At 42.0% G+C, this 27981-nt stretch overlaps 1 protein-coding gene across 1 annotated transcript; it reads left to right on the forward strand.

Annotated features, from left to right (window-relative positions):
* Window positions 1-705: 705 nt before the first annotated feature.
* Window positions 706-26803, forward strand: LOC124622705 (myrosinase 1-like). The gene is made up of 4 exons (XM_047148495.1): window positions 706-846; window positions 10377-10511; window positions 26380-26502; window positions 26582-26803. The coding sequence occupies exons 1-4, from the start codon at window positions 706-708 to the stop codon at window positions 26801-26803; spliced, it is 621 nt and encodes a 206-aa protein (XP_047004451.1).
* Window positions 26804-27981: the final 1178 nt, after the last annotated feature.

The following is a 27981-nucleotide window of genomic DNA, read 5'->3' on the forward strand; positions in this document are numbered from 1 at the left end:
CAAAGACACGTAAACATGCTATTAACCAGGTGGTAACAAGGGTTTCGGCTCATTAATGTACGTTCTGTATGGAGATTGGATAACCTAGAGATATCCATGACGTGCACCACTAACTCAGCACGCAGACAACTGACTCCATGATTCGGTGTTTAACACATCGGAACAGGGCACAGAATTGTTTCCAGACTTCCAGTTTCCGATATACGCAATACATGCACCGACCCTCGAGTCTCCTGCATTCCACAGTGCACCTGATACACCGGGGGATAAATCAAGTCGGCATGTAGAATTGTTTCCACACTTCGAGTTTGCACTATCACCATCATCTTAACGACCCGTCAAACCAGTACCACGGATTCATGCAGCTATGAATGTGGCATTATTCGCTGTAGCGTTGAATGGTAGTGATAGTAAATGTGCAGTTGTAGGCGTCTCCTCAGATCGTGAGATAAACATGGCCATAATTTCTGAAAATCAGCGATAAAATAACATGGAAATACTGCTTTCAGCTTGTGAATGGTATCAGTTATGTCAGTATTCAACGCAAATAACATCTATGTTCAACGCTCAAGCGGTTACACTGTTACTAGACCACGTGGGGGCTATCCAACAACAGTGAAAATATACAGCGACGAGAAACCTACGCAGTACATTCACTTTTAAGAATCTACGTTCGGAAACTTGATGTGTGCTAGTTCGGCCATCATGAGAGCAGTGGATGATTATGGCGAGTGGTGTCCACATGTATACGGATTTTGTGCAGAGCTTACACGGCAGCAAATTTCAGAGGAAGCCTTTGCTGCCAATTCACTGTGTCATCACTACCTGGTGTTCATAGAGAATTACGTACATATTTATATTTATTTCTCTGTCCTACTATGTTAACCAAATTTTAAGAAATACACGAGTACTAATGTCTTTAAACTGTGATTAATTTCATCAGAAACCCACAAACACGTTGAATAAAACACACAGTTAATATTACTAAAGTATATATGACAACAAAATTCTGTATATGCTTAGTAATCTAGATAAAGACGAAGTCGAGATATATCTCGCAAGGAGGAACTGGAAACATTTATCAACTTACACATTGCAGCACACAATACCGCTTTCACAGAAGCAGTAAACCGTGCTAGCTGCTTGATGAGTGGTTCAGGCGATGGTGAGTGTGGAAACTTAAAGTGTGGAAACAATTCTGTCTAGCGAGTTCATTTCTGCTACGATGCACCACTACGCAATACTGGCGACTCGAGGATCGGTGTATATGTCGGATGTAATGGAAGTCTCGAAAGAGTGCCGTCTCCTGCTCCGATATTTCATGCACTGAATCATGGAGTCAGTTTCTCTGCATGCTGACTTAGTGGCGCAGGCGATGGATATAGTTCTACATTCTGACTTGATTTCCACTCTAATATGTCGGGAGCTCCATCAGGGGGCATGTCTACATGCTGGCTTGACATCTGATGCCACTGCTCAAAAGCATCACACACTGCATCACATTGTCGGGAAGCTTGTGAGCTAAGGAAAAGTAAAAGATAACCACAGGAAAAACATAAATATATGTATATATATAATGAATAATAATCACTGGAAATGTCGTGTGGCTAGGGCCTCCCGTCGGGTAGACCGTTCGCCTGGTGGAGGTCTTTCGATTTGACGCCACTTCGGCGACCTGCGCGTCGAATAATAATCACTGAGAGAGAGGTACGGGTTAATACTTACAATCCAGTGTGCGAGTCAGCTTTTCTGCTTGGAAGTGGTAGATCTCTGCCGGCTAGGTGCCTGCTGTTGCCGCTGCTGCTATTGCTCGCGTGCATCATACACAGTTTCGTCTACATCACAGAGCTGTTGAAGTGAAGGAGAAATGAAAGAAAACCGTTAAAAATACATATATACAAAGACACACACAACAAAAAATAAACTTTGAAAGCGAAGAATAGATTGTACTTACAAACAAGTGTGTGAGTCAGTTTCTTCTACCTAGTGAAACGTTAACAGGTTCTTATATCACTAAAACTGCTATTACTCAAAAAGTGTGGAATTCTCCGTCTCCTAGTAGTTAAGTAATTGTAAAAAAGGCTGGACTATTAAAAACTTCCCGGATCCACCCAATATACGCATTTACTACTTACTACAAATCTTATCCTCGCACATCGCGCGTGCTAGGATTATTTTTAAAAATTATGGAATTTTTAATATCCAATAATTTTTACAGTCTGACCTTACAGCGTCTACAATTTCATAATTAATCCGATTTAAACCTATAATTCCAAATGATGAAATTCATTATCATTATTTTTAAGTTTCTTCATTCCTTTATATCTCAATCTTACATTTCCATCTTCAAAAGATTGAAAATCCCTATTACTAATTATTTTAAAATATTTGTCTGGCAAAACAGTTTTAAATTCATTATCGAGCTGCAAACCTATTTCATCTCCATATCCAGTATGAAAATATTTACAGCCTGTAGTGCTATATAAATCATTTACATGTAGCTCACAGATTTTTTAAAAAAATATATTAGTATCGCTAACGTTGTTGAGCTTCTTCAAAAAGGCTTCCATTCATATAGAATAAAAGTTTATTAATAATTTTAAAAACCACATGGTATTGTAATATAATTTTCAAGAACAATTCTTTTATAATATTGAAATGAGAATTCTTTCTTAACTTGTTTGCTGACCAAATTTTTTAGTATTTCCATCTCTAGTTATTTGGTTGCACTCTAATTGTATTTTACTCTTTACTTCGTCCTCAGTTATTCTTATCATAGCTTCGCCACTCAATTTTTTTTTTTAGTTTTATGTAGTTTAAAGTCTATCCTTTACCTCCATATCTAGTTTTCCATCTTTTTTTTCATAATTATAACTTTTAGGTCTGCTGAAGCCCAGTTTGTAGACGATATATCTTTCCCTAATTTATCTGTCCATTCACCTAACATGCAACCCATTTCCACAGTTTTTTCACCATTACCAATATGTACTATACTGCAAAGGCTCTGAATTTCCTAAATATCTGTAGGTGCACATCAACTGAGGAACGTAGTATATGTTTTCTGGGGAATCCAGATATTTTCAAAAATGATTACCTTCATTTATGATCTATAATTAACACTCCCTGTGCCCTAAAGATCTGTGCTGTAATAAAGTAAAATATACCGCTACTATAAGCATACGTGGACACTACCCTAACTCAGTTCGTAACACAGCTGGCTTAAAAGCAACAAACTAGGTTTCAAATGCAGTCAGACGAACCCACACACCGAGAAGTGTAACGTAGACAATACAGGCCCGCCTGCTAAAATATAAATCCACCCCCCCCCCCAAACACGAAACGTATAAACTATCATTAACTAACGTAACTCTCGTTTCACCAGGTAGAAATAGAAATTTAATGGAGTATACTGTAAAATCCTATGTGATATCAACGAAAAGATAATTCATTTACTATATTCAAAGTGTAAAGCAAAAATTATTAATACCGATATATGTTATTAAAAATTATACACACATATGTATTACATTCTCGTGTCAGAAGCATACATAGGTGTACAGTTAACATACCATATAATATTTGACCAAAATTTGGCCACTTCCAGTCCATTTTCTGTCGCTTGATGGAGGTCTTGGTTCAAGTGGCTCTAAGCACTATGGAACTTACTACACTTAGAACTACTTAAACCTCACTAACCTAAGGACATCACATACATCCATGCCCGAGGCAGGATTCGAACCGGCAACCGTAGCAGCAGCGCGGTTCCGGACTGAAGCGCCTAGAACCGCTCTGTCACAGCGGCCGGCGATGGAGGTCTTCTACAATACAGGAGGCTGGACACAGTCGAAAATGAAGCAAGAGATGGACAGTCTGGAATTCTCCCTGATCATTGTTAATATTGTTTTCTATACTGTAGCTCCATCTACAGTCGAAAATGAAGCATGAAGTGGACAGTCTGGAATTCTCCCTGATCATACTTAATATTGTTTTCTATACTGTAGCTCCATCTTGATACACTAAACCTTGCTCTACGCATTCCTGATCTCAGCCTATTCAAAGATTTACATGTCATCCATTCCCTGTCATGTCCTGGAGACACAGTTTCAGAAACTCTATTCCAACCAGAGGGATTGGGAATCTTATCCTTCCAAAGTTGCACCCTGGTCTTTTTAGCAGTGGTAGTCAGTACCTTTGATGTTTTAAGGGAACTCTTCCTTGACGTCAGTCGCTACGGATGCTGTTTATGACCATACAGAATTTTGTTCTTGTTCCACTTTCTTTTGTTCCTTATTCGCCGTAATTTCTCTTAGAAAGGTAGATGATGTTGTTCCTGCAAGGTGGCAAATCCAATTAATCGCATTATAGTGACTGACAGTCAATATCAACAAACATAGGCCTATTGATCTATATGTTGTTTGATTCATTTGTACTTACAAAACTGCATTTTACCCACTTTGACTTCTAGTGACCATGCAGCGGACTTTCTGTGATGGAAGGTATTTATTATTTCGCTGGTATCAATAGATCACTTTGGACACTGTAGATGCTGAATTCGCTAGCTCTGTCTTTGGTCATAGGATTCCACAGATAGTTCTTTACAAGTATGAGCTTCAAAAATAAGTTTTCAGCTGAAGAAACAGCATCATGAATAGTTAAAAAAGGTAAAATGTTTGTTCATTAATCCAGAACGCTATATCTACGATGATAAATGAAGAGGTGCATTCTGTAACCTAATTTTTCAAACTAAGCATGGTATGTAATGGCGATAAGTCAGTAGCACCTCAAGAAGGGTGGGAGACGTATAATCTACTGGTCGCCATGCAGATCATAACGGTATGGGCTGAAATTTGAGTGGTAGGTAATTAAAGAATCAGTACCAAGAGCTTGGTCCAGAAAATCTCTTGGTAAAATTATTGCCCACAGTCTAATTCCTACAAATTATATTTTATAGTTTCTGTCATTTCATAAGAATGTCTGTTCCACTTGTCAGTGATAACTCGTTATTTGTACAGGCAAGGGAGAGAACATCTGGGACCACATGCTCCACGAACACCCGGAGTATGGTACAAATGGTAACAATGGTGATGGGCCTGCGACTCGTACCACAAGTACCAGGAGGACGTGTAGATGCTGAAGGCGCTCAAAGTGAGTACTCGCTGGAGTTACTCAGGTGTGGTACTCGGTGAATCTACACTGTTGTGATGCGTTTCAATTGAGGCAGAGAGCCCCTATCTCCATATAAATAGCTGCTTCAGGAGTTACTAAATTCAACTGAATATGTCTCTAAATACACTTTCAAAAAGATAACTGCACAGTAGTTTACCTCAATATTGTTTTGTGCACCGCCACACTTGAACACGGACTCTAAAAAGACCGTGGCACACTTGTGAAACCTCCCTGAGACACTTCACAATCAAACTTCACACGCTTTTGTGGGAAACAGATCCCAAAACCGATATCAGCTGCAATATATAATTTTACACACCAAAACGGTGATATTTGGAAGTTGAAATAAATATCTCTGTAACGCTAAACAGGGCGCTCACCAATTTTCGAGTTTTAGCTGTTTGTTTGAATGCACTGCCAGAGAGAGACGGAGGGACGGAGGGGGAGAGAGAGAGAGAGAGAGATTTGTGAGTCCTACAGCTGCTGTGATGTTCGTCACTTTTCTGAAGCGGTGAAAGGGCTTAGCTTATATTTTCTGCTGGAGTCGGGAAAGTTATTTTCCTTACTCCTCGAAGCACACACTGGTGTCTAAGCACAGACGGGAAAATCAGAACAATTACACAAACAGAATTCGAAGTACTGTCCAACAGACGAGAAAAATGGCTGGAAAATTTGTCATTCATATCGAAAAGAAATACTGTCTCTGTGCTAGTATCGAGCATATGTGGCGATCCTAATAAATATACAGGAATTGATCCCCTCAGTCGCCTGCACAGACTGGTGTAAAGTTTCATTACCCATACCGTATGAGGACCATACCCCAAAGACTATCAGTCTCAAGAGAGGGTCATTGTTTTGTTGTTTTATACCGTGTTTTTTCTGCTGTAACCCGGTGACTGATGGCCTCTACATTCAAACTCATCTTTTGCAGTGATGGGATAGCAGATGACTCGCTGTTCTATTTCAACTGATTCCTCATATTGTAGTCATGCGCGCACTCAATGTTGTGGTGCTAGCCATCATCCCAGAAGATTTTGTGCCTTCACCAAAAATCTTTCTCCATCTCAAAGAAGTGATGTCAGTCAGTTATTATGTGGCAGTCAACAGCGTACCAGTGGACGGATGTGATGGAAAAGATACCATCGATGTACTGTAATAAGGATCAAAGTTAATAGTGCAATCAGTTTTAACAATTTTACGTTTTTCCGTAATTTCAATGCAACCCAATGACACGGCAGCGTGTTTCTCAGTTTCTGTATCATCACTGAACCACCCCCACCCCATCTGCTCTGTATCATTGTGAAAGTACATAGATGACTGTGTAGTACATCCATTCATTGATAATCCTTGAACGTATATATATACCAAAGTATGCCAGTCAGCGATCTACCTATCTTTAGCACTTCGATCGTAGTGTGTAATTTACGATTACGATACTATTGTCCATCTTACCCTATGCAGATGGGAGTGACAGAGAGTTCTCCAATTCTTAGGATAAAGTTAGAGATTGAAAGATATCCTGCCATAGTCTTTGACCAAACCCTCTGGAACACTGTCACCGATTTGATCTGCAGTTGACCAGAAGTAGTTACATTCTGTGTCTTGTGAAAGAGCAGACCAAATCGAGTCCGTAACTGCTGTTCCGTACCAAACTTACTTGCGGCACCTATTCAGGAGCACAAAATTTCTCCAGATGCGTGTATGTTGGGGAGGTTAGCACCCCTTATCGTTGTATATTAGATATGAAAATGTTGTGATGATATAATGGACGGTTACGAAGAAGAAACGTGTGGTTTTTATGCGTGATGGAGCTCCAACGTACGGAGATTGAAGCATTTTAGATAAATCAATTGCGCCATCAATTTTAAAGTATTATTCTTGTGTCTGGGGTCAGTACCGAGGAGGTATTGGTAATACAGCAATAGTCAGGGAACATAAACAGATGCACTCTAATGTAGAACACAGATGTCCAACATCTGTCACACATCCACCCTGCAAGTCTTCTACCCAACTCAGTACGGTGACAAACATTAAGAAGTTAAAACTGCTTCCGTAAAACATAAAGTCTTTGTCATGCATGCACGATATAGCTTTCCAGAGGTGTATAGTATCCACTTCTCACATCTACATCGCAGAGCAGTCAGATCCATCTACACATGAACAGTGGCACTTTCACCCGAAACAACACACGATCTCGAAAACAGCTCGAAAGCAGATGCAAGATTGGCAGCGTCTTCAAAACGTTTCGAAAACTATCTTCGTAATTCTTTCGAGACCACAATGAAATCTGCAAATCTATCGTTTTTCTTAATGCCAGCAAGCTTAGGGAACTGGACTTTGTCAGAATTTGTCCTTTATACAATGCAATTTTCCTTTTTAATGCCTCCCCTTCAAATCAGAAATAAATGATGTCTTGCCTCGCAATGCCTTACTGTGAGCTGTGTGCAGCTATGTCGACTTAAAACGCGAGATTCATAATCTATTCTGAATTTTCATTCCTGCGCTCCTTTTTCCGTCATGAATGCAACAATACCAGTCGTTCGAGACATGCCCTTTGACTTAATCAATGTACTTCGCAGCAATATATGAAGTCACTGTTCTTTTCGTTCAGTTCCGTCGAAAACTTTTGCGACAGACAGTGGAAAAATGCGTGTGTGGCTTAAGAAGTTTTATTATTCCACCATAAGTTTCTTAACGTGTTCCATCCCTCCAAATTTATAGCACAGAGTGCGACCTGGCGTAAAGAAGGCACTGGACCTGTGAACGGCCCTCATACCAGGAGCAAACATCGCAGGGCAAACAGCGCCGAGGCCACAGTTCTGCCGAACTGAAGAGAGTCGTGCCGACAGAAAAACGCAGCACCGCAGTGCTAAACGAAATGTCACGTTTTACCGAGTATTGTCTAGATGTACCGAGAAATTCCGATACAGGGCGAGTCTCCACCTGCAAACGGCCCTCGCGTCGGACTCGCGTATTGTTTGGGATGCTATGGTCATCCCTGCTCTATACCCTACTGTTCTTTTCATCCAGTCCATTATATCCTGTTTATTCTTATTTCATTCTATAGTAACTTACACTGTTGCTTTAGTACCTCATTCGTAAGATTGTTACAGTTTCAACTTCTGTTCTGAAGTTCAAGGATTTCTGAGTAATCCACGATTTCGCTACACTATGACGTACTGTACAACCTTACTTATTTCCTCTCCTATTATATTCGAATTATCTTCTTGTGAACTCCTTGTGATACCTCGCATACGCTGATGCCACACATAATTTCCATCAGTCTGTCTCTGAGCTAAATGTGCAGTATTTCAGTTCATTGTGCACTATTTGCTTCACCATAATGAATTTCACCCTACTCTTCTTTATAAGCTTCTGTTCAGATTGAGGGGACGTTTACCGCCTCAGCATTTGTTTTCTAGAATTTTGTCTAGTCCAATTTATATTCTCGATTCCCTCGCCTATAACAGTTACCTGGCACTTCCAGTTTCCACCCTAATTCACATTACTAATCGATTCGTCAATTACTTTCTAGATCGTGTCTGTGAAAGAGTGCTATATCCTTACAGAGAACGTAGTGGTCAAATTTACGAAAAGACCTATAAACATGTGTCCTGTTACAGGAGATGCTCAATGTGCTTATCATTCATTCCCAAACAGCTGTCAGCCTTCCTCCTCAAAGAACAACAACTCACTCTCGTCAGAATTGATCATAAAATCGGGCAAGCACGGTTCTCTAATACGTGCACATTGTCAATGGAAAGTGGAGCTCAGCACTGCCTTTAAATTTGCTCACGGCAGTCTCATGGATTAAGGTCAAATAACAGCGAGATCATGCTACTTGACCTCCTCGATCAAACAGCCGCTTTTTAAACACTTGCGCTGGATACTATCGTATCAGGCATACAAAATGAGTTCTTTCAGAGTCACTGGAGACGGTGACAACAGAGTCACGGGCAGAGCACTAATTACAGATCACACACGCAGCCAATAAGAAAGAAAGAATGTCTCATTTTGGCACAAGTATCTTAACGAACACTGTTTGCGGGTTTAGGTTTATGGGATTTTTCTTTAGTTATGACACGTACTGTCTGTTGTAAAAAATTTGCTCATTTCATTCTTTACTAAAAAAGCTGTATAATATTTCTGTTTCATCATCATCGTGTGATTTAAGCGTGTACAGTGGTGGTTGTTGTCGGTTGCTTTCAAACTTTAGATCAAGAATTCGTTGACAAAACAACCTTGAATTCAGATGTATTCATGCATCAGTTGCCAGACTGATATTTGTTAAACAGGCTACACACGTTTTTTTTTCTATTTTGCTTCTACAAAAACTTATGTTAACATTCGAGTTATGTGCCACAAAAATAGTGCACAAATATCCTCACCATTACTCAGGACACTGTTTACACCTATTTTGATCTTTTTTTTGTAATTTATCTTAAAAATGAACTCTTTCTGTCCATGAACTCTTGTTGTATTATCAGGCATCCTGTCTCACTTACGTTTACCACACAACACGACACACGATACTACTGGTGGATAGCATTTGGAAAACTGCGCCAAAGCTTGGAAAGGAGATGGTTCAAATGGCTCTGAGCACTATGGGACTTAACATCTATGGTCATCAGTCCCCTAGAACTTAGAACGACTTAAACCTAACTAACCTAAGGACATCACACTACACCCAGCCATCACGAGGCAGAGAAAATCCCTGACCCCGCCGGGAATCGAACCCGGGAACCCGGGCGTGGGAAGCGAGAACGCTACCCCACGACCACGAGATGCGGGCTTGGAAAGGAGAAACTGTAAAAGGCTTCATAATAAATTTGCAAATAAAGTAAACAGGAAAGACAGCTGATTGCAATATTACTATTGAAATAGCCCTTGTGCTCTACAACAAAATCCTTCTGAACAGTCTCTCCATGCCAAATACGAAGTCTGAAAACGTAGCGTCAATGGTACTGAAGTCCTACATTTAGGAAACTGTACCACCAGCTCTTGCTTTTTTGGTTCATGTATCGTTTGTTTTTAAACTGCACTAACAGTACTGCTTTACAACGAAATGGAAACATGTTGGGAAAAAAATAAATTTTGTAGAGTACAATACATATAACATGTTCTCCCATTTCTTACAATGAATTATTCCAGAAGAATAAATTGGCTGATTTTGTAAAGTAGCTCACATTATTATCATTGTTTTTGAACAGGCGAACGTGTATCGCTTCTCCATCTCTTGGGCACGCATCCTGCCCACTGGAGACCTTGACGTCATTAACCAGCCAGGCATCGACTACTACAGCAACCTCATCAACGAGCTGCTCGCGAACGGAATCCAGCCCATGGTAAGAGGGGCACACATGAGTACTGGTCTAAGTAAATAAAAAGTTCTGCGAGGTATATGTTTGCATATTATGAAGGTGAAGCTTGCTAGGAACTTCGACCACATCAGAGGACATGGTTCGCTGTCGACACTGTGTATACAAGATTCTGACTATGATCTTAATGTCATCCTTTTTATCTGCGTGTACCAACTCTAAGAAGCGTCAGTATTCTTTGTTCGAGACTCCTAAAAAATCCTCTTATCATTTTCACTCTTAGATAATATCAAATTTCGAAGGAGAGAACGACTCCAGCTGCAGTAGGGTAACGAAATAAATCGAGGGTTAAAGTTCTAAATTTGTGCTGGTCTGAGACTCGCACTCAGATCTCCCACTTAACGCAAATGGCTGCGTTAACCGTCTCTCCCATCCAGAAATTCATCCTAGACCACCAGATTCTCACAACGTCACTTTCCAGTAGCGTCCACCGTGTGTTCACGTTCTTGCTCGCAAGGAGTCCCGTATTCCAATGAGACGTGGGACTCGTACTGAGGCATATAGACAATCGCTTCTCCCTCGCTCTTTTTACCAGTGGAACGGGAAATAATATGACTGGTAGTGCTGCAGGGTTCCTTCCTCCACACACCACACGGTGGCTTGCGATGTAGATGTAGACCCTCCGTAGTGAAATTATCAAGGAAGTCATGCCTACAAATATGCTATATACGAAGGGCGTCAGTCAGTAATGCAACACATTTTTTCTGAAAGCGCATTGATTTTATTCACGATTTCAGTAACCATATTCTTCCCCACTCTTTTGGCTACGAAACCCTATTTTTCAACATAATCTCCGTTCAATGCGACGGCCTTACGCCGCCTTATTCGGAGAGGCTTTATGCGCGAGTGGTACCACTCTATTTTTCGACGTCGGAGCCAGTATCTTGCTGCAGCAATAACTTCCCCATCATCTACATATTGGTTCTCGTTGAGTGCATCGTTTATTGGGCCAAACAGATTGAGATCACAAAGTGTGAGTTCCGGGCTGTAGGGTGGACAAGGAAGAACAGTCCAGTGAGGTTTCATGAACTGCTGTCGGGTGTGCAGATTTGGGTGAGGCCTTGCAATGTCAAGGAGTTGGAGTTCGTTTGCATTTTTACGGAGACGAACACGCGAAAGCTGTTTCTTCAATTTCCTGGCGGTAACACAATACACTTCACAGTTGATCTCTGCACCATTAGGGAAGACACCAAACAGAATAACCCCTTTAGAGTCCCACAAGACTTTCTCCATAACTTTACCGGCAGAGGGTGTGGCTGCGGTTTTGGACTTTTTCTTTGGAGGAGAGGTGATCTGGCGCAACTCCGCGGGTTGCCGTTTTGTTTCAGGTTAGAACTGATGAACCCCTGTTACATTGCCTGTGACGATGCTTGACAAAAAATTATCACGATCAACCTGGTAACGTGCTAGCAGTCCCTCGTAGCTAGTCCTTCGTTGCTCTTGATGGTCTTGTATTAGGTGGTGAGGAACCCAGGATGCACACATGTTTGTGTACCCCAGCTTGTGCACACCGACACAGACGTCCAGTTGAGGAACAGGGTGTTTCAATCTGATCCGTCGATAACCTCGAATGAATCAGAGCTGCAATCGGCTGACCAGCTCGTGGGAGATGAGACACCTTTGCACTAACTTGCTGCGATGGTAACAGAAGCCACGTCCAACGACTCACCATGCTTTTGTTCACCGCCAGGTCGCAGTAGACATTCTGTAAGCGTTTAAGAATATCTGCGATGTTGTCTGATAGAACAGTTACCAAGCTGTGTCTGATACAGTGGCCGTAAATATCGAATTTCCGTAGAGAAACCGACTCCAGCCGCAATCGGGCATCAGAATAATTTGACAGTATAAGTTGAAAGTTTGTGCTGGACCGAGACTCGAACCCATATCTCCTCTCCCGCTTGACGGGAGTGGTGCTTCTCTCTCTCTCTCTCTCTCTCTCTCTCTCTCTCTCTCCCCTCTCTTTTGTGTTTGGTCGTTGCGGACGTCACATGACATCCGTTAAAGTTCGTTGGTTGATCTTTCCACTCAGTTTTTTTTTTTTTTTTTACAGAGGCCAACCAGCTCACTGGCCGAACACGCTGAGCTACCGTGCCGGCCGTGCTTTAATCGCCTCGCCCATCCAGACACGCTTAGGCCCAACCCAAATTCTTAGTTTGGCACACGCTATTAGCATCCACTGTCCGTTCACCTACTCGCTCGCAGCGAGTGCTGTATTCCCACAAGAGGCACGAATCCTGTTGCTCTTCGTCACTAAGGTGGTATTCGTACATGGGATTTATTTTCTGTGTATACTGATTCTTTTGTCTCATGTCTCAAGTATGACACTCGACAGTCAGAGCCGGTTGAAGAACGTTTTTCCACACAGGTGACGTATTACTTTGCACCTCCCCACCTTTCACCGTGCACTTTCACCCGGCGTAATTTAGCTACCAAATGTGACACGCATTGTATACTAATCTTGCACTTGAGTATCCCTGGCGTCTCTCTCGGCTTGGAGCCCCAAGCAGCGGCTTGTGTCGCTTGGACCTTAAACTGCTCTTATTTATCTCCACTGTCAATTCTAGGTACAAGTTAACTCTCAAGTGCGTTTGAGAGAGAGAGAGAGAGAGGACAGCTGCATCCATCTTAAAGTTCTGCGATGTGACGGTAGGTGGCAGTAACTCCCGCAAGTGTCGGACGATTCGGTCCGAATACAATAATGGCTGAAGCCAGTGTTGTGGCCCACTTTCTAGTATATGCAGAACATATACTTCGTCTTTGTCGGCACACGTCTTTCTCTTAGCTTAGCTCTGGTGGCTGACTGTACTAACGTATCCAGGATTCTTCATTTGTGTGGGCATATAGTCCATAGTTGATTTACGATTCCTGAGGGTATTTTTGTTTCGTCGTTACAACTATAAGAAAATGTGTATTTTTCCCACCACACGTGTTTTGCTTTACTGAGATGAAGCGCCATCAGTGTTCCGTAATTAGAGATATGCAGCTACAATTTGATTTGTGTGTAAGATCAAAAAACAGCTCGTTAACAATTTGTTGGCTTTTACTTACGGTAATTTTTGCTTGGTTTCTCCCCTACTTCAGGAAATGCCGTCTCACGGCACGTCTTTGATTTCTTTCTTCATCAGACACTGATACTTGTAGTCGAATTTTTCACTGCTTTCCAGAACTATACGTTTCTTATGTTTTACACAGCATACTTTTTGTGCACTACTATTTACCGTTTGTCTGTATACTTGTGTGTATTGTGTTTTGTCTTGTTGCCAATATTGGCAATAGTTTGTGTTTGACCTATACTTTTCTTTTGCACTTACTTATGTGTGCACTAGTCTATTTAAATACGTTGCCGTGTGTTTGTATACTTTGTAAGAGTATAGATCAAGTACTCATATCTCAGTCTTATAATTCGCCACGATTTGGTTCCCAACCTCGGCTTTGTGGTATGTAAACTGTGTTCGGCTTCTGTGCTTTCTTTTACTGAGATAATGATGCCTTAATTTAACTAGCAACCAGAGGAAAGAGACACGAAAAAGCCTAAAATTAACCACTGATTGATATTCAGAACGCAAAAATCTCGATTCGGGCTTCATCCCCCGAAGACGTATGGTCCACAGCAGAATTTCTAGAATTGCTCGGTGTCCGGAAATAAACGTCCCACCTGATCATAAAACGTGGTTAGCCCTAATCTTATTTATATTGGTTCTCTTGTTGATTCAGAGATTCTTTTCCTAACAGTTTCAAGTGGAAATCACATTCTTGCATGATGCCACATTCAAATCAAGGACACACTCATCGCACAATGTTAAGGTATTCAGTTTGATTTTATAATTTTTAAGAAGGATTGGGTAGTTACCCTTATGAAACCTAGTAATGTCCATGGGTGCATCCTTCAACTGGACAATTCCTCAGACTTTTGACCAGTATGTGTGAGAATATTTGATAACCGTACGAAGATTAGGCGTGCGATGCACTATATCTTCATAAACATTTGTGGAGGATTCCCGTAAACTGTTCTCTTTCACGCAGGTCATTTATATGTGCCAGCTGCAAACAGAAATGTAAATTGTGCGCTCTTGTCGAAATACAGTCATGCAGTACTGGCACTGATTTCTCGACCTCAGTCTCCAGCTGATAGGCAGGATGGCTGTGTTGAGGGAAAGCCATTTGAACAATTTGAATCTCCATGTATGATTTACTGCCAAGGAAAGTATTTTTCCCGTATAACATTCAAGTACAGATATGAGAGCAGCTATATAATTCATCTTCAGAAATACACGCACAGTAATGAAATAAACCGTTTATAGTCTACTTAGATCTCGAAGTTTTGACTCTTTAATGTCGTTGAAACGCATCGTCTCCTTCCAGTTGAGTTCTAATTTTTGCCAGGGATTAGTTTTGACAGTCATGCCCCAATAGTGGTTTCTTATCCGTTCTCTGCAGCCATTGACGTCGCCCAGATAATGAATTTGATCCTGGTTCGATATAAACTGATTTATCCTCGTAATTATTACTCCGCTGGATCTTCAGCATTCGTTGTGAATGTCAAGTGAATGCATCCTTTTAAAATGATCCAAAGGTCGGTGAATTACGCCTGCGGGTCACACAAAGTAGCCCATTTCTGGTACAGGGTAAAGCCGACAAAGACCTAACATTAGAGCGTGCAGACTATTACTGTACTTGTTCGGGTACGTATATTTCGTCCACATACCTTTGTGATTCCAGAAATTTCCAAATATATTCCGGTTTATACATTATCATTTGCAAGTAATCAAGATCAAAGCTCTTTTTGAAAATCGAGAAATTCAATCTCCTAGGTTGCCTGTGCTTCTCAAGTAAAATAAATTTGGTGTCGATAGCCTGGGACCGCGGATTTTTCATACTGTCCCGAGATTGGAGGCAGTTGAACTTTCAGTCAGCTGCTACTCATCTTAGCGAATAATTGTCATCAACACTGGTTAAGTCAGCCCATCGCATATTATGTGTTGCAGTGATTTCAACTTTGTTTGTTATTAGCACAGTTACAGAACACAGCGGCGGTTTTCTGTATTGTATGCCCGAGTAAATGTCAGAAGTTGATATAAAATTCTACCGGTAAATTATCGAGACCAGGCAATTTATACCTTGGCACTTTTGGGAAGATCTCATCTACAGGGCGAGTCAGGAGAAAAGGTGTATGCTTTGAGGGGTTGATAGTATTGGCGATTCTGAACAAAGAACTTCAAATGAACATACGGCCTTTTTCTTAACTATTTCCGACACATAACAGTTTGATAGTCACGGGAACAGACCGAAAGTCCTTGTTCAGCAGCACTCACATGCGAATACAACGAAAGAAGCATTAGGAGACGCAGTGTTAAGTTTCTGACCGTTTCAATGCGCGCTTCACCACTCCCTTACATTACATTCGATTAGTTACAATGCATTACATTAAATTACTTACTTCATTAGATGACTTTTTGTGGGATTGGCTTGAGAGCGATGTTTCCAAGCGCAGAATGGACACAGAAGAGAAATGTCTCGTTCGTATTTTACGCGCGTGAGCTCAAGTAAAGGACCATACGAATGAGCTCAGATCACTAACACAGCAGCTGCCTACAAGAACTTAAAATGCTTTTCAGTTGACGGTAGTCTTTCTGAACATCTTTTGTGAGAAAGTGTACGCAACTAAACAAAACATTAGATGACAATGTGTTATTTACTATCACCCAATTTGTTCGATTCCACATGGACTCCGTTGTTTCCTCGGAAACTGTTAAGAACAAGACGTACGTTCGTATGACTTTTTTTTGTACAGAATCACTTATACAAGCACCTCTCCGAGCTTGTACCTTTCCTATTGACTCACCCTGTACAGTAATTGAGGCAGTAGAGTCTATTCTTCTGATCGTAAGTCTCATATAATGCTTCAACGTTGTGTAAGCAGTCCGGAGATAGAGTGCATGCCACGCCTCCTGCAGAATACAAAGAGGAGAAAAGTGCCACAATACTGCCTTCGAAACTCTGTTGTGCTTCACAAACATCTCCATCATCTGTCCGAAAACTTTGCGTAATCTGCCTGCACGCTCATTTGAGCTCTTGAACATGATGTTGTTTGGTTACTGATTACTGAACAGATAAAAGTTTCGTCCCAGAAAAGTTTCGTCCCAGACCCTGCAGCGATAACATATCTTATGCTTCTACATCAACACAATAATTCTGTCCTAAGTTCTTCTCATCGAGACAGTTTCCTTTTAGTATGGGAGTGTCTGTCTCGGGTAACTGCCCCATTGCCAGAAAATAATATTGCTGCCTTAGTTATTATTAGACAGCCTGTTTCTTAGCTTATAATCTTACACGCAGTCGATCAATGTGGGCTTAGCTTTCCCTATCGACCGTTTTTTAACTACATATAGGTCCTACACTCTCATTTGTTATTACATGAAGAAATACGGCAACAACTCACTTCAAGTTACACTACTGGCCAATAAAATTTACAGACGCGAAATTTAACCCACAGGAAGAAGATGCTGTGACATGCAAATGATTAGCTTTTCAGAGCATTCACACAGGGTTGGCGCCGGTGGTGACACCTACACCTGCTGACATGAGGAAAGTTTCCAACCGATTTCTCATACAAAAACAGCAGTTGACCGTCGTTTCCTGGTGAAACGTTGCTGTAATGCCTCATGTAAGGAGGAGAAATGCGTACCATGACGTTTTAGACTTTGATAAAGGTCGGATTGTAGCCTATCGCGATTGCGGTTTATCGTATCGCGACATTGCTGCCCGCGTTGGTCGAGATCCAATGACTGTTAGCAGAATATGGAATCGGTGGGTTCAGGAGGGTAATACGGAACGCCGTGCTGGATCCCAACGGCCTCGTATGACTAGCAGTCGCCGGCTGAAGTGGCCGTGCGGTTCTAGGCGCTGCAGTCTGGAACCGCGAGACCGCTACGGTCGCAGGTTCGAATCCTGCCTCGGGCATGGATGTGTGTGATGTCCTTAGGTTAGTTAGGTTTAAGTAGTTCTAAGTTCTAGAGGACTAATGGCCTCGGAAGTTGAGGCCCATAGTGCTCAGAGCCATTTGAACCATTTGACTAGCAGTCGAGATGACAGGCATCTTATCCACATGGCTGTAACGGATCGTGCTGCCACGTCTCGATCCCACAGTCAACAGATGGGGACGTTTGCGAGACAACAACCATCTGCACGAGCAGTTCGACGACGTTTGCAGCAGCATGGACTATCAGCTCGGAGATCATGGCTGCGGTTACCCTTGACGCTCCATCACAGACAGGAGCGCCTGCGATGGTGTACTCAATGACGAACCTGGGTGCACGAATGGCAAAACGTCATTTTTTCGGATGAATCCAGGTTCTGTTTACAGCAACATGATGGTCGCATCCGTGTTTGGCGACATCGCAGTGAACACACATTGGAAGCGTGTATTCGTCATCGCCATACTGGCGTATCACCTGGCGTGATGGTATGGGGTGCCATTGGTTACACGTCTCGGTCACGTCTTGTTCGCATCGACGGCATTTTGAACAGTGGACGTTACATTTCAGATGTGCTACGACCCGTGGCTCTGCCCTTCATTCTGTACCCTTTCTGGATACAGAAAATGTTCGACTGCTGCCCTGGCCAGCACATTCTCCAGATCTCTCACCAATTGAAAACGTCTGGTCAATGGTGGCCGAGCAACTGGCTCGTCACAATACGCCAGTCACTACTCTTGATGAAGTGTGGTATCGTGTTGAAGCTGCATGGGCAGCTGTACCTGTACACGCCATCCAAGCTCTGTTTGACTCTATGCCCAGGCGTATCAAGGCCGTTATTACGGCCAGAGGTGGTTGTTCAGGGTACTGATTTCTCAGGATGTATGCACCCAAATTGCGTGAAAATGTAATCACATGTCAGTTCGAGTATAATATATTTGTCCAATGAATGCCCGTTTATCATTGCATTTCTTCTTGGTGTAGCAATTTTAATGGCCAGTAGTGTAATTAATCATTCAACTACGAAGCTCAACCAAAATTAACACTGGCAAATTAGTAGCTCCTTTTCTATAAATATATTCCAAGTTTGAGTTAATTTGTATCTTCCTCCTGGATCTTGAAGCACGCTACAATTAAGCTGCTTCATTCCTCTGCTCTGGTGGATCTTTTGTGGTGCGTGACGGTACTGACGCTATACGCGTAATATCCTAAAAGATTCCATGGACCAGGAGTCTGCAGCACCCATTTTGCTTACCAGTTGTTACTATACAATGATGGGCCAAAACATTGTGACCACCTGTGGAGCTTTATGTATAATTATGCACCTTCGGGACGCTATACAACTGCGACTCTGCGTTGGTTGGGCTCGACAGTTTGTTCGTAAGTTTCCAGAGACGTGTGGCATCTATTTCTACGAACAGGTCACACAGTTGCGTTATGCCCACACAAATGAAGAAAAGTATTTAAACCGACAAACTCTGGGAGGTTGTAGGGGACATCAAAACAAATATTTTTCCCTAATGTCATTTTTTCCTATGAATAGTATTTCAACGGGTAGAGGAAGATTTCTCTGGTGGCTTATTAATTAAACCAACAAACATTTTTCCATTTTTTATTACCAAGAGACAACACATTAACACAACCCAATTTCAATTACAGTAGATTTTCAAAAATTCCTCCATTGACACGTGAACAAAGGTTACGCCGTCGGATCATGTTCTGTCTGACAAGGGCAAAAACTCCAGGAGTATCCTGAATTGTTCCTGTTGCTGCTACTATCCGGGCGACCAGATCCTCTTCTGATGCGACAGGAGTTGCGTAAACAAGGTTTCGCGTTGCGCATCTCTCCCCACACAAAAAAGTCCAGAGTGGACATACCTGGTGATCGAGCAGGACCACCCCTGCCAGTCCACGTTTCCGGGAACCGTCGGTCCAGGAATCGACACACAATACGACTAAAATGTGCCGGCACCCCGTCATGTTGGAACCACATGGGTTGTCTTGTAGGGAGCGGGACGTCTTTCAGGAATTCTGGCAGTGCTCTGGCGAGAAAATTGTAATAGTACTTGCCATTTAATGGTTTACGTAGCAGATACGGCCCAATTAAACAGTCCCCCACAACACCGACCCACACACTAAGAAGAACCACACTTGATGAGCGCTAGTAACTGTGGCATGTGCGTTGTCCTCACTCCAAACATGCGATCTGTGCACGTTGAAGACTCCATCACGCCCGAACGTTGCTTCATCGGTAAACAACACAGAGGATGGAAACGTAGGATGCATTTCACACTGTTCCAGGTACCATTGCGAAAACTGTGCTCTGGTTGGATAATCAACTGGTTTCAGGTTGTGGACACGCTGTAAGTGAAATGGACGTAACAGTTGCTCTCGAAGGACTGTTCTTACATTCGTCTGATTCGTCCCCAAGTTACATGCAATTGCACGAGTGCTGATTGAAGGATCCCGCTCCACATGCTGCAAGACAGCTTCCTCAGATTGTAGCGTTCTTACCGTGCGACGGCGTCCCTGTCCAGGTAATCTGCTAAATGACCCGGTCTCATGCAGACGTTGGTACACAGCAGCAAAGGTCGTATGATGCGGGATACGGTGATTAGGATATTGTTGATAAACCCGCTGTGCAGCTCGTCCGTTGTGGTGCGCTACGTAGTGCCCACCAACGATATCAGTGTACTCACTCCAGGTGTATCGCTCCATCAGTAAACAGAGACAATGCAGCACTACACTAGTGGACAGCAGTTGCCTACAACTGAGGACCGTAATACGTCCTCTAACAACTGAAGATCGTAATACGGCCTCTAACAACTGAAGAGCGTAATACGGCCTCCACCGGTTCAAATAATCCTCATAGGAAAAAATGACATTAAGGAAAAATATTTGTTTTTATGACCCCTACAACCTTCCAGAGTTTGTCGGTTTAAATGCTTTTCACCCTGTATACTGGCCCCTGGTTTGGGTACGGGGTGCTGGCACTCGATAGCGCCTCACAAGGGGAGTCCGCCAATTGTGAAATTCAGATTCGATTCATACTGCGCATAATAAAAGCTCATGGCCAGAGGTGTAATGTGGCAAAGCACCAAGATGCACTTCTCAGCCGTTGTCGAGAAAATCGACAGTTAAAAGAAACCGATGCGGTGAAATACTCTCTACGATTAATAATTTTCTCCAGGGAAAATCTAACGACGTAAGCTGCTTTGTCATCCGTTTTCCATACTACTATATAAAGACAAGTCCGTGATTGTTATCAAAAGTCTCGAAAAGTTCTTGGCCGACTTACTTCAGATTTTCACAGGATACTCTACTGCACGTTCGGTAAGAACTAGGCTACATATTTTAATACACGTGGAAAGTAAATACATATGTGGTTACTACGTAAAGGGGAAACGTAGTTACCAACAACCTCGAAAAGTTATTGGCCGCAAATTTTTACAACTTACTTTAATACATGTTCTGAAGGAATTACCCTACATAATCTCAAAAATTTGTTCACCGATTTACTTTAATTTTTTCACTACATTCTAAAAACAATCCGACACACATAACAACTGGACAGACGTAAGCTATATATACTCTAAAAATAATTGGACTGACATAGGCTATAAAGGGTGGTCCATTGATAATGACCGGGCCAAATATCTCACGAAATAAGCATCAAACGAAAAAACTACAAAGAATGAAACTCGTCTAGCTTGAAGGGGGAAACCAGACGACGCTATGGTTGGCCCGCTAGATGGCGCTGCTCCATAGGTCAAGTGGATTTCAACTGCGTTTTTTTAAATAGGAACCCCCATTTTTATTATATATTCATGTAGTATGTAAAAAAATATGAATATTTTAGTTGGACCACGATTTTCGCTTTGTGATAGATGGCGCTGTAATAGTCACAAATGCATAAGTACATTCCGTCAGTGCGGACGGTATTTGCTTCGTGATACATTATCCGGATTGAAATGGACCGTTTACCACTTGCGGAAAAGGTCGATATCCTGTTGATGTATGGCTATTGTGATCCAACTGTCCAACGGGCGTGTGCTATGTATGCTGCTCGGTATCCTGGACGACATCATCCAAGTGTCCGGACCGTTCGCCGGATAGTTACGTTATTTAAGGAAACAGGAAGTGGTCAGCCACATGTGAAACGTCAACCATGACGTGCAACAGATGATGATGCCCAAGTAGGTGTGTTAGTTGCTGCACATCAGTAGCAGGCAAATTGCCCGAGAATCGGGAATCTCAAAAACGTCGGTGTTCAGAATGCTACATCAACATCGATTGCACCCGTACCATATTTCTATGCACCAGGAATTGCATGCCGAGAATCGGGAATCTCAAAAACGTCGGTGTTCAGAATGCTACATCAACATCGATTGCACCCGTACCATATTTCTATGCACCAGGAATTGCATGGCGACGACTTTGAACGTCGTGTACAGTTCTACCATTGGGCACAAGAGAAATTACGGGACGATGACAGATTTTGTGCACGCGTTCTATTTAGCGACGAAGCGTCATTCACCAATAGCGGGAACGTAAACCGGCATAATATGCACTATTGGGCAACGGAAAATCCATGATGGTTGCGACAAGTGGAACATCAGCGATCTTGGCCGGTTTATGTACGGTGCGGCATTATGGGAGGAAGGATAATTGGCCCCCATTTTATCGATGGCAATCTAAATGGTGCAATGTATGCTGATTTCCTACGTAATGCTCGCGTGCGGTTGAAGCGGTACTGAATAGCACATTTCATGATAGATGAATTGGTCGTCGAAGCACCATACCAAGGCCCGCACGTTCACCGGATCTGATGTCCCCGGATTTCCTTCTGTGGGGAAAGTTGAAGGATATTTGCTGCCGGCCAGAGTGGCCGTGCGGTTCTAGGCGCTACAGTCTGGACCTCTCCGGTGGCAGGTTCGAATCCTGCCTCGGGCATGGATGTGTGTGATGTCCTTCCGTTAGTTAGTTTTAATTAGTTCTAAGTTGTAGGCGACTGATGACCTCAGAAGTTAAGTCGCGTAGTGCTCAGAGCCATTTTTGATGTTTGCTATCGTGATCCACCGTCAACGCCTGACAACATGCGTCAGCGCATTGTCAATGTATGTGCTAACATTACGGAAGGCGAACAACTCGATGTTGAGAGGAATGTCGTTACACGTATTGCCAAATGCATTGAGGTTGACGAACATCATTTTGAGCATGTATTGCATTAATGTGGTATTTACAGGTAATCACGCTGTAACAGCATGCGTTCTCAGAAATGATAAGTTTACAAAGGTACATGTATCACATTGGAACAACCGAAATAAAATGTTCAAACGTACCTACGTTCTGTATTTTAATTTAAAAAATCCTACCTGTTACCAACTATTCGTCTAAATTTGTGAGCCATATGTTTGTGATTATTACAGCGCCATCCATCACAAAGCGAATAAAGTGTTCCAACAAAAACATCCATATTTCTTTACGTACTACACGAATATGTAATAAAAAATGGGGGTTCCTATTTAAATCCGTTTGAGCTATGGCAGCGCCATCTAGCGGGCTGACCATAGCGCCATCTGGTTTCCCCCTTCAAGCTAGACAAGTTTCGTTTTTTGTAGTTTTTTCGTTTGACACTTATTTCGTGAGATACTTGGCCTGGTCACGATCAATGGACCACCGTGTATAGTTTTCAGAGTATGTATAGCCTACGTCAGTTCTGTTGTTTTTAGAGTATCGAGTAAATCGGTCAACAAATTTTTGAGATATATACAAATGTCCCGTCTGCTGCCAAACCCTCTGCGTGGAAGAAAACAACACAGCACATAGTTATGTCTAGAATTTATCCTTAAAATTATATGGTTCAAATGGCTCTGAGCACTATGGGACTTAACAGCTATGGTCATCAGTCCCCTAGAACTTAGAACTACTTAAACCTAACTAACCTAAGGACATCACACAACACCCAGTCATCACGAGGCAGAGAAAAGATTATATGTAAGGAGAAAGATAATATATGTGTGAATCAATTTGTCTCATTGTTTAAATGCCCTGATCCTGTAACTAAAACTGTCTGTAAGAAAGAAAAATGAAACTCCCATTTTCAGAGATCAGCTTTACCTTTCTCTCAGTTGGTTTTAACAGAAAACCTGTACATTGTTGTTTCAAAAAGATATGTAGCCCCATATATATATATATATATATATATATAGAAAAGATCTTGGATCTTGACCTATTTACTTCAATTTTTGAACGATACTCTAAAAACATTCTGTTAAACATAGGCTCTATATCTTTTTAAACAACAATGTATAGGTTTCCTGTTAAAACCAACTGAGAGAAAGATACAGCTATGCTCTGAAAATGGGAGTTTTCTTTTTCTTCCTTACAGACAGTTTTAATTACAATATCAGTGCATTTAAACAATGAGACTAATTGATTCTCACATATATTATCTTTGTTCTTATATATAAATTTAAGGAAAAAGGCAAGACATAAATATGTACCGTTTTGTTTTCTTCCACGCAGTTGGTTTTGACAACAGACAGGAAATTTGTGTATATTTCTTTTCGGATTAGGGTTATTATACACCACTATGGAAAATGGATCTTCCAATATTTTGTAATCTTACCTTTTTGCTGACGAAAACAATGCTTAATACTGTTATTGAAGGTACCATCATCACAGATGCAACACTGGGAGAGGTCTCTCATACAATTATCCCACCGATTTAGTCATTCATATCAAGGGACTTTAGTTCCCAATCAAGGATTAGATGACAAGAAGAATAAACGAGGCTCCGAGTCAAAGGGAGACGGGAGAAAGAGGACAGTGTGTGCGGCGGGGCGGGGGGGGGGGGGGGGGGGGGTTTGTCGCAGTGAATGGGAGAAGGACATGGATAGAGGGATGGGGAGGAGGAAGTGGTGAGAGAGAGACAGGGGAGAGGAGGAGATGGACAGGGAGGGGAGGGAGGGGGTGATGGCCTGATTGAGGGGGAGGAGGAGGAGGAGATTGACAAACAGAGAGGGAGTAGGAGATGAACAAAGAGAAGTAGGAAAAGGACATTATGACATAAAGCAAGTTACATACATGTTTAGCAATTGCGAAATATTGCCAGATTCGCTAGTATAGCATATATTTACGTTACTGGGCAAATGGCGGGAATGTCGTCCGATGGTACACAGTTTTGTGCTGGTCAGTGGTCTTATGTTCTGACTTATGAGTGTGTAAAACATTGTTAAATGGAACTCGAGGCAGCTATAGAAATTCTCAAATTATATCTCTATTCAGAGCTAAACTATTTTAGCTGGAAGAAAAAAATGAATTTTTCTGTTGATCTGTGTTGTTTACACCTGTCAACTGAACAAATGTCCGGTGTGTGAAGCTGGGCAGCACCTCTGATCTCAGAGTCTGAGGGTTAATTATAGTATACAGTGCCAAATATTGCAGAAAGTCGGATTATCTACATCTATGTCTACATGTATAAGTAGCAGGGGGACTTTTTTGTACCACTGTCACGTCCCCCTTTTCGTGTTCCGGTCGTGAATGGTTCATGGGAATGATTGATGCTGGTGAATCTCCGTGTAGGCTGGAATCTCTCTAACGTTATATTGATGGCCTTTTTCTGATGTATACGTAGGAGTAACCTCTATACTGGTTGGCGCTTGCAGGAACGTATGCTTGCGGAACTTTAAAGATAGACCATAGGTCTGTTGCATACTATCAAAGATCCCAGTGAGCTGTCATTTGCAGCAGTCAGAAGCAGAGCAGGGAAACAATAGCAGTGCACCCCAACTGCTTGGACTCAGATGGGTGGAGCATCATTTAAGTGGACACAGAAGCGGTGTAAGATCATTACTTTAGGTGGATTTCAAACCCAGACAACGAACAGAAATCATCAACAAATAGTCGTTCGATGATGCACGTACAGTGCAATATAGAGACTACATTAAACTTGGTCTTCAAAACGTGTATTGGGCCACAAAAAGACAAAGGTAGAATTGAGCTCTGGTTTCATATGGGAACAGTTATAAGAACCTCAACCATGTCGGAGCGTGTTGATTTGTATAAACAGACGATAATCTTCGTTTCTGGGATAGCCTTTTATCACCATAGTTGGGGTAGACAAAAACTCAGACAAACGATTAAGGGTGCAGGAATGTCATATCTTATGTAGATCCTAAACACTGCAGAAATCAAAATCAGGATGTAAGGACCACACAATCATTTCTCTGCCACAATCCAGTCAGTCCATATCGGATAACCATGTTCGAAGCGCATAATCATGAGAAATCTCAATAATTCCAGGGTTTTATGTAGCCAGATATGGCCAGCCGTTGTGGCCGAGTGGTTCACTTCAGTCCAGAACCGCGCTGCTGCTACGGTCGCAGGTTCGAATCCTGCCTCGGGCATGGATGTGTGTGATGTCCTTAGGTCAGTTAGGTTTAATTAGTTCTAAGTTCTAGGCGACTGATGACCTCAGAAGTTAAGTCGCATAGTGCTCAGAGCCATTTTCTACTTCAGTGTTATGGTTTTCCTGTAGACTGAGAATCAGAGTGTTACTTTTGGAGCAAGAATATATTTTACTCGGTTTTCGAAATAGTAGTTTTTAGTCCATTCTATCACAAGCCCTTATTTAGGTGCATGAACGCGACGTATGTTTCCCTGCTCAACTCATTTCTTCATTTTTATCTACTAGATTAATCTTTCTTCCTCTCTGTATAAACAATGTATTTACAGCAATAAACATGATTACAGATTTAACAAAAACCATTTAATTTAGGACTGAAGAACATAATCAGAAATAAAACACGGTATGAGGTTTATTACATAACGTTAGTGATGAAGTGTATTCTACACAGGTGACGATGTACCGCTGGGACCTGCCGCAAGCGCTTCAGTACATCGGCGGATGGCCAAACCCACTCCTCGCCGACTACTTCGTGGAGTACGCCAGAGTGCTGTTTGAAAACTTTGGAGACAGAGTGAGTACCATCACGTTCACCGTTTCTCACGTGGGTTTCTCCCTGTTGTGACACGCCTCTGACAGCCCTGGTCCTGCAGGTGAAGTGGTGGATCACATTCAACGAACCGGCCAGTTTCACCGCTGGCTACGCCTCTTCTGGTCTTCAGGCGCCCTCGCAGAACGCGTCTGGCATCGGTGACTACCTGGCCACACACACTGTGCTCAGCGCCCATGGGCTAGTATATCATCTCTACGATGAACAGTACAGAGCCACGCAGAACGGTGTGTTTTTTACTCAAGCCAGATTTCATTTTTACTGAGTGTCTTGTTCGTCAGTATCATTATTGTTGTGTCTAGACAAAACTACTTGCGTCTGGCCATCGCTATGGATTTTTTTGCTTCCTCTGGGAGAAGACTTAAGGAGCTAGAGAACATGTTACACAAATGAGTAAAAGATTTATTTGAGTTCGAGACCGCTGTTTGTACAGGATTGCTTGATAATTTACAACTGTCACTACGTATGAAAGATGCACAGATTAACAAACGGTTCTCTTACAGTACAAAATGCACCATTTGCGGAAATGTATTTCATCAGACTTATAACTGACACTGTCCTACACGATGTTGGTGATTGCCATAGCTGAGGTGTGTGACTTGCCTGAGCTCTTGCATGCTCGACACTGTGTTGAACACAGTGCGAGGGAGATGGCATACTGAGAGGGAGGGCGTGTCTTCTGGAGTGTCCCCCAATAGCTGTCGCAGACTGCACTGAGCCCTCACTAATGTCTGTGCCATCGATCCGTGTTGCTGCATTTGGTGTGGCACTGCAATCTCTGGGTGATACCACAATAATAATGATTATTATTTAAATTATCATTATTGGTCGTTTGCTGATTACATACAAATAAACTACCCACCCTCATTGTAAGTACACAGTCTGTCACAGAAAATGGAAATAATATGTCTTTGAATATGCACAAATTCAGTACAAAGTTTGATTTTCTAATCCTTCCATTTACCTCGTCATCTCTGAAACCCTATATATGTGGACACCATTGCATTCACACTACGCTGCACCCCCCACTCAAACAATCATTATTCTCCTTCGACATGTAAACAGTCCAAACAGAGAAGCAGCAGCAAAAATGTTCTTTAGAAGAAAGCCATTAGACGTATATTAAATACATAGCACATAATCCTTAACAAAATCGCAGATCTGTTTCGATGTCAATAATTCATTTTCTTTTCTCAAAGCGGTGGAAACAATACAAAGTTAGCATCCTTTTCATTTCTTTTTTACAGGGCTCGTTAGTTACTGCTTCTGTTCCATAGTGAGGACATGCTCACGGTTTTGGGACACGCAACAAAAATATGTGTTGCCAAAAGATCTAATCTGCTACTATTCTTTTCTCTGATCCTATGTGAGGTGATATGTGGAGAAATAAAAAAGAAATGACACAGTTCTTCGGAAAACATTCAACTGTAATTTATATGTACT

Source organism: Schistocerca americana, chromosome 7, assembly GCF_021461395.2.
Source record: "Schistocerca americana isolate TAMUIC-IGC-003095 chromosome 7, iqSchAmer2.1, whole genome shotgun sequence".
In the NCBI taxonomy this organism is placed as follows: domain Eukaryota; kingdom Metazoa; phylum Arthropoda; class Insecta; order Orthoptera; family Acrididae; genus Schistocerca; species Schistocerca americana.